The 6,454-nt window shown below is 47.8% G+C and overlaps 1 protein-coding gene across 6 annotated transcripts in view; it reads right to left on the reverse strand.

Moving 5' to 3' along the window:
• The window catches only part of si:dkey-181m9.8, a 28,374-nt gene extending 22,868 nt beyond the window's left edge, over positions 1 to 5,506 (reverse strand). For all 6 annotated transcript variants that reach the window (XR_006084843.1, XR_006084842.1, XM_007896779.2 and 3 more), the window contains exons 1-3: positions 5,387 to 5,506; positions 677 to 767; positions 438 to 503 (exon numbers count right to left, since the gene is read on the reverse strand). Coding sequence is in view for 4 of the 6 variants with exons in the window: in XM_007896779.2 (XP_007894970.1) it covers positions 438 to 503; positions 677 to 767; positions 5,387 to 5,479 (250 nt within the window). In the remaining 2 variants the exon portion in view is untranslated. The remainder of the gene's footprint in view (positions 1 to 437; positions 504 to 676; positions 768 to 5,386) is intronic.
• Positions 5,507 to 6,454: the final 948 nt, after the last annotated feature.

Raw genomic sequence — 6,454 nt, forward strand, 5'->3', positions numbered from 1 at the left:
TTTGTAGGCAACACCACTATGTCCCATTTGAGGAACTCCTGTTTCTACTGCTTTATATAAAGCTAGCGCTCCAGGGTGCTATGCTACGCTAAATAAATGCAAATTGTCCTTGTTGTAAATTGGCACAATGGGCAACCAATGCCAGTACAGTGTGGTAAAATGTGGAGTTGTAACCATAATCCCCCGTTGTCTGATTTACTTAATCTCAATCCAGATTATCATGGCAGGATGTTGCCAATTATGCAGCACAGGGAATCTGTCAGAAACATTGTCATTAGGCTACTGTCATTCAAATCCTAGAAGCCATGAGAGCAGCACAGTGTTAACTTTTTCACTGCGCAATTTCCCTGCCCTCTATTTTAGCATGATCCAGGGAAGGCTAAAATCATGGTCTTCCAATCCTACCTACGGACTCGCCTTTTATAAATAATTCTTACCTTTACATGTCACAGGAATAGTACCTCTCAATCTAACCAGCTTCTTCTTAACTCCATTTCCATAAGCTGAAAGGAAACAAACAGCTTCTTAAAAGAAGAAAAAATCAACCAAAAGATGTGAAGATATTCATTTTATCAACCTCACATAGCAGAAAAGCTAAAAAAAAAAATGACACTCCGATTCAAATGCAGATTTGGTGATTTCCCTATAGGTGTATTAAAGTAACTCCATTACTTACAGAACAAGTCAAAATCCACAATGAGATCTCTGTATGTTGCTTGTACACTTTCAAATTCTTTAATGATTCTGGCTGGGTACACATACGAACACTACAAAAGAAAAATATTGCATTTTAATTTGCAACTTTGTACAATGTAATGCTTGTGCAAACACCATTTTTCACACGTGTCTTTCTTAATTTTTTTTGAATTACAATATAGACACTAACCTACTAAGTAATAAGTATAATGTGCTTACTCCTCCTCTGGGTCCCCATAAGATTAAGCCATTGACATGCATCCACTTCAAATGTGGTGCTTATAATGTGACATTGTGCTTCTCACATTGTCACACTTCAAAATATGTCGGTGTGATGCATACTAATGGAGCAGTTATGCTTTTTGAGCACATTTGGATTTTTGGGGCAATACTGTAAATCTCAGGGTCTATGCCCAATCATACTCTAAGCAAAACTGCATTGAACCAAAACACAACCTTAAATCTGTGAGTCTACACTACTTGTCCACTGTTCTTTAAGAGGGAATGTTTTCTTAAAATCAAGTTTTTCTTGAGGCTCATTAATTTTTGTGTCAGATTTTCTTGTTTTGTACTCACATTCATATTAATGAATCTGTTTGCACCCACAGTATCCATTCATCTGTATTATTAAAAACCTGGATCATGTAAACTGTTTAATAAAAATAATTTGGTCCTCCCAGCATAGAGTTCTGAGCCCTATCCTCGTGGATAAATTCTTCATGGGAAATGTAGGTGTCAGCCTGGCTCAGTTGGTAGCTCTCGGCTTGGAGACTGTGGGTTCGACTCCACACAACAACTTCAAGCTCAAAACCTAAGCTAGGGGAGCTCTGTTTTGTTGGAGATCCCACCCTTTGAATCAGACATTAAACTGAGCTCCCTTTTGCCTGTTCAGGTGGATGTTAACGATCCTGCGGCACTATTCACTATAGAGAAATGTGAAGTAATTCACTTTGGAGCAAGGAATAAAGCTTACCTCACCCTGGATGGTAGGAACTTAAGAGGGGAAGAGAAACAAAGGGATCTAGGGATTCAGATTCACAAGTCTCTAAAAGTAGCATAAGTGGATAAGGCCATAAAGAATATAAATAGAGTCCTTGATGCAAGTGAGAGACCTGGGCTTGATTTCCGGCAAAGTGAAACATTGGGCAAGTTTCCTTACTCCACATGCCTGTTTACATAGCAGTAAGTAGGAACCCGGTTGTTAAGTCGATTGGCGGAACGCTTTTCCACTGGTAATAATCTCTTCCAAAAAAAACATTTGGTCACTCAATCCATGACTGTTTGTAGGACACTGCTGTGCACAATTGGCTGCCACGTTTCGCCCACAAAAAATACAGTCAATTCACTTTACAGTATATTCTGTGAAGCGCTTTGAGACGTCTCGAAGGCATGATAAGGCGCTATATCAAATGCAAGGACTATTCCTCCCGACGTGAAATGCATTATACAATGTAATTTGTTCTTGTTGTTGAGTTGGGCCAAATAGCCTGTTTCCATATTGTAATGTTGTCCAAGTCATTCTGTGTAATTCTATATGATTCAAAAATAAAAGGGAGTTTCTCTTGGTGTCCCACCCAATAAAATTAGCCATTCACTTTATGGCTGTTTGTGGGATACTGTCGTGTGTAAATTGTCTGCTATGTTAGCCTACATATATACGGGTCACATGTTGCAGTATATCCTGTAAAGCATTTTGCAGTCGTGTTCATGAGATTCAACCTAGAGAGACATTTGAAGCAGGAAAGTGTTGGTTCTTTCAAACACAGATTATTTTGTTTTCTTTTAGGAAATAACATTATGGGTAGTTCATGACATATGTGCATGCGACCCACAGGAAAGTAGAAGGTGAACTAGATGGTCCTTGGTCTTTTTTCGGTCATTTCTTATGCTCTCATATTAATAATAATTCTGCCATTTGATATAGCGGCTTTCACGGTAGGAGGACAACTCAAACCACTTCGTAGAATTTACTGTAGAGTGTAGTTACTGTGTTTGTTTATGTTTCAGCTATCTGAGACACTGCCTCGCATGAAGGACACTAAATATGCAAGTTGTTATTATAATAATAATCCTTGCAGTTGATATAGCGCTTTTCGCATCTTCGAGATATCTCAAAGCGCTTCACAGAATATACTATAAAATAAATTGACTGTATATTTTGTGGGCGAAACACGGCAGCCAATTGCGCACATCAGTGTCCCACAAACAGACATGGATTGAGTGACCAAATTGTTATTGGTTTTTTTTGAGGGATGATTATCAGGCGTGTGGAATAAGGAAACTTGCCCAAGGTTTCACCTTGCTGGGAAATAAACCCAGGTCTTGCGAGGCGAGTGCTCTAACCACTGAGCTCCAAGACTCTACTATCATTTTGGTTTCGTTTGTTTTGATAACCAGTAATATTTCATAACAAATACTTCTTAGGAGATTTATTTGTGTCTTTTGGCTTGATTACATTGGATCATTTTATTTATTTTGTTACACCAACAGTTCATTTTGTAGGCAAACATTGCAGCTTCAAATCTTAAAGCAGAGACAGAGGGAAGTCTGCAAACTGAGAGCTCAGGGGCAAAGCTGGCACTGCAAACAAACACCATCTCACAAAGAAATCCAGATCAGTTTCAGAGAATGAGTTTAGATAAATTACGATTCAAGGTAAAAGATTCTGTTATATCCAAAGTTTGTTCTTCAAACATAGATAGTACGCAGTACTTTGCACCCGTAAAGTTTTTCCAAACTACAGCATGATCACTTTGCTCAGTCACGAGCGAGCAACTATTGAATGCAAATAAATCAACAGCAATAAGGAAATCGCTAAAACAAATTGAAAATTAGACTCCGCTCAATTTCAATCTTTTTTTTAACAAGTTTGCAAAATCAGGAAACAAAACTCTGAATCTGTAAATGCAGAAATTAAAAATGTCCGATATTGTGGTACAAAATGACCTGACAGACAGATTATTTTCACATCAACCCAGGAAGAGGCTGAATGGAGTATGTGGAATGCACTACCCCCAGATGGCCAAAGAAGCAACATTAATTGGGATGAATAGAAAGTAAAGAGATCAAGGATTATGGAAAAACAACAGTGCCCTTCACATGGCGTAGCATCTTGAAACGCTGAACAATGGCATGGTTTGAAAAGTCAAATGAGAAAAAAAAGGAAAATGGGATTAAAAAAATACTTGCAGTTGATATAATGCCTTATCACGTCTTCGAGGTGTCTCAAAGCGCTTCACAGAACATACTGCAAAGCGAATTGACTGTATATTTGGTGGGCGAAACGCGGCAGCCAATTGTGCACAGCAGCGTCCCACAAACAGTCATAACGTGGATGAAATGGTAATCTATTTTTTTGCTCAACAGTCTTTTGATCCATTTAATGAAAGAACAGCTTCAATAGAAAGCAGTTAAAACATTCAGCCCAAGCTGTTGGCAAAGTTTCGTCTTTCATTGAGGGACCAACGCAAACTGTTCTGAGCTAGCTGTTGATCTAATAAAATGACAGAACTGGTTTGTTGGGATTAAATCGCTCACTCCTATGGACCAGATCAAGATGAGCGGTTAACGTACAAGCTTTCAGAAAACAATTAATATCATAAATCGTCTGGCGAACCTGGTGTGGGAGAGATCATGAGCTGTGGAGTACTAAATGAGCTGGAGTGGGAGGGGAAAGTGAACCTGGGGTGGGTGGCTGATGAGGAAGGGTTTGCCAAAGTTTATCCTCAAGGTAATTTCAACGGAAGGTGAAGTAATAATAATAATAATAATAATAATAATAATCCTTGCATTTGATATAGCGCTTTTCACGTCGGGAGGACGTCCCAAAGCGCTTCACAGAACACACTGTAAAGTGAATTGACTGTATATTTGTGGGCGAACGCGGCAGCCAATTGCGCACAGCAATGTCCCACAAACAGTCGTGGATTGAAAATGACCAATTTATTATTGTTTTTTGGTTTTGGAGGGATTATTATTAGGCTCTGTGTGGAGTAAGGAAACTTGCCCAAGGTTTCGCCCTCTGCCTGGAAAGTAAAGGGCGCAATGCGCCGCCCGAGTTCAGCTGTTGGATATCGGAATTATTTTCGAGCGTACAAAGCCAGTGACCCGAGACGGCAGACTGAGGAAAACGAAACTGAAACCCTGAACGTTTACAAAACATAACATCCAGATCCCAGCAAAGGGCCACGTAACAGTGCACGAACAACAACGGCACAATCCTCGCGATTCGAAACGGCGCCTCGTCGCATCCCTCCAGACAAAACTATCCCTTTTAAAAAAAAACACACACACACAACGGTAATTTGGTCTCTCAGTCCGCGGGTGTTTTGCGGTTCGGACGCTGCTGCGGGCAACTGGCTGCTGGCGCTTCACCCACACAACGTGCAGTCACTACACTTTACAGTATATCCCGTGAAGCGCTTTTGAGACGTCTCGAGGCCGTGATCAGGCGCGACAGCAGATGCAATGGCTATTATTATTATTATTAATATTAATGCTGTTATTAACTGCTATACTTTAGTTGGAGGCTGAGTAACTGAGTCCAGGCGACACGCACTGACTGCACTGCTCTGTCCCTGCCCGGCCCCAGGGCCCGGACCGCCGGCCACAGCCTCTACTGCCACCCGGGGATCACAGCCCGAGCCCGGGCACAGCCCCCAACCGACAACCCCGGCCCGGCCCTGCTCACCTCCCTCAGGCTGCTCTCCAGCCCAACCGCAGCCGCGGCCGCTGTCATGATCGCCTCCAACCCGTACCGACTCCCAGGAGAGGCCTCACCCATAGCTCCGGCCCAGCCCCGCCCACAGCTCCGGCCCCGCCCACAGCCTCGGCCCCGCCCACAGCTCCGGCCCCGCCCACAGCCCCGGCCACGCCCACAGCCCCGGCCCAGCCCCGCCCACAGCCCAGCCCCGCCCACAGCCCCGGCCCAGCCCCGCCCACAGCCCCGGCCCCGCCCCGCCCACAGCCCCGGCCCAGCCCCGCCCACAGCCCCGGCCCAGCCCCGCCCACAGCCCCGGCCCAGCCCCGCCCACAGCCCCGGCCTCACCCATAGCCCCGCCCACAGCCCCGGCCACAGCCCATAGCCCCGGCCCAGCCCCGCCCACAGCCCCGGCCTCACCCATAGCCCCGCCACAGCCCCGCCCAGCCCATAGCCCCGCCCAGCCCCGGCCCCCCCCCACCCACAGCCCCACCCCGCCCCGCCCACAGCCCCGGCCAGCCCCGCCCACAGCCCCGGCCCACCCCGCCCCCCCCCCCAGCCCCGCCCACAGCCCCCGCCCACCCAGCCCCGCCCACAGCCCCGGCCCAGCCCATAGCCCGGCCCAGCCCCGCCCACAGCCCCGGCCTCACCCATAGCCCCGCCCACAGCCCCGGCCCAGCCCATAGCCCCGGCCCAGCCCCGGCCCCCGCCCCACCCACAGCCCCGACCCCGCCCCGCCCACAGCCCCGGCTCAGCCCCGCCCACAGCCCCGGCCCAGCCCCGCCCACAGCCCGGCCCAGCCCCGCCCACAGCCCCGGCCCACCCAAGCCCCGCCCACAGCCCCGGCCCAGCCCCGCCCACAGCCCCGGCCCCGCCCGCCCACAGCCCCGGCCCAGCCCCGCCCACAGCCCCGGCCCAGCCCCGCCCACAGCCCCGGCCCAGCCCCGCCCACAGCCCCGGCCCACCCATAGCCCCGGCCCAGCCCATAGCCCCGGCCCAGCCCCGCCCACAGCCCCGGCCTCACCCATAGCCCCGCCCACAGCCCCGGCCCAGCCCCCG

Source organism: Callorhinchus milii, unplaced genomic scaffold (assembly GCF_018977255.1).
Source record: "Callorhinchus milii isolate IMCB2004 unplaced genomic scaffold, IMCB_Cmil_1.0 Scaffold2, whole genome shotgun sequence".
Taxonomy (NCBI): Eukaryota; Metazoa; Chordata; class Chondrichthyes; order Chimaeriformes; family Callorhinchidae; genus Callorhinchus; species Callorhinchus milii.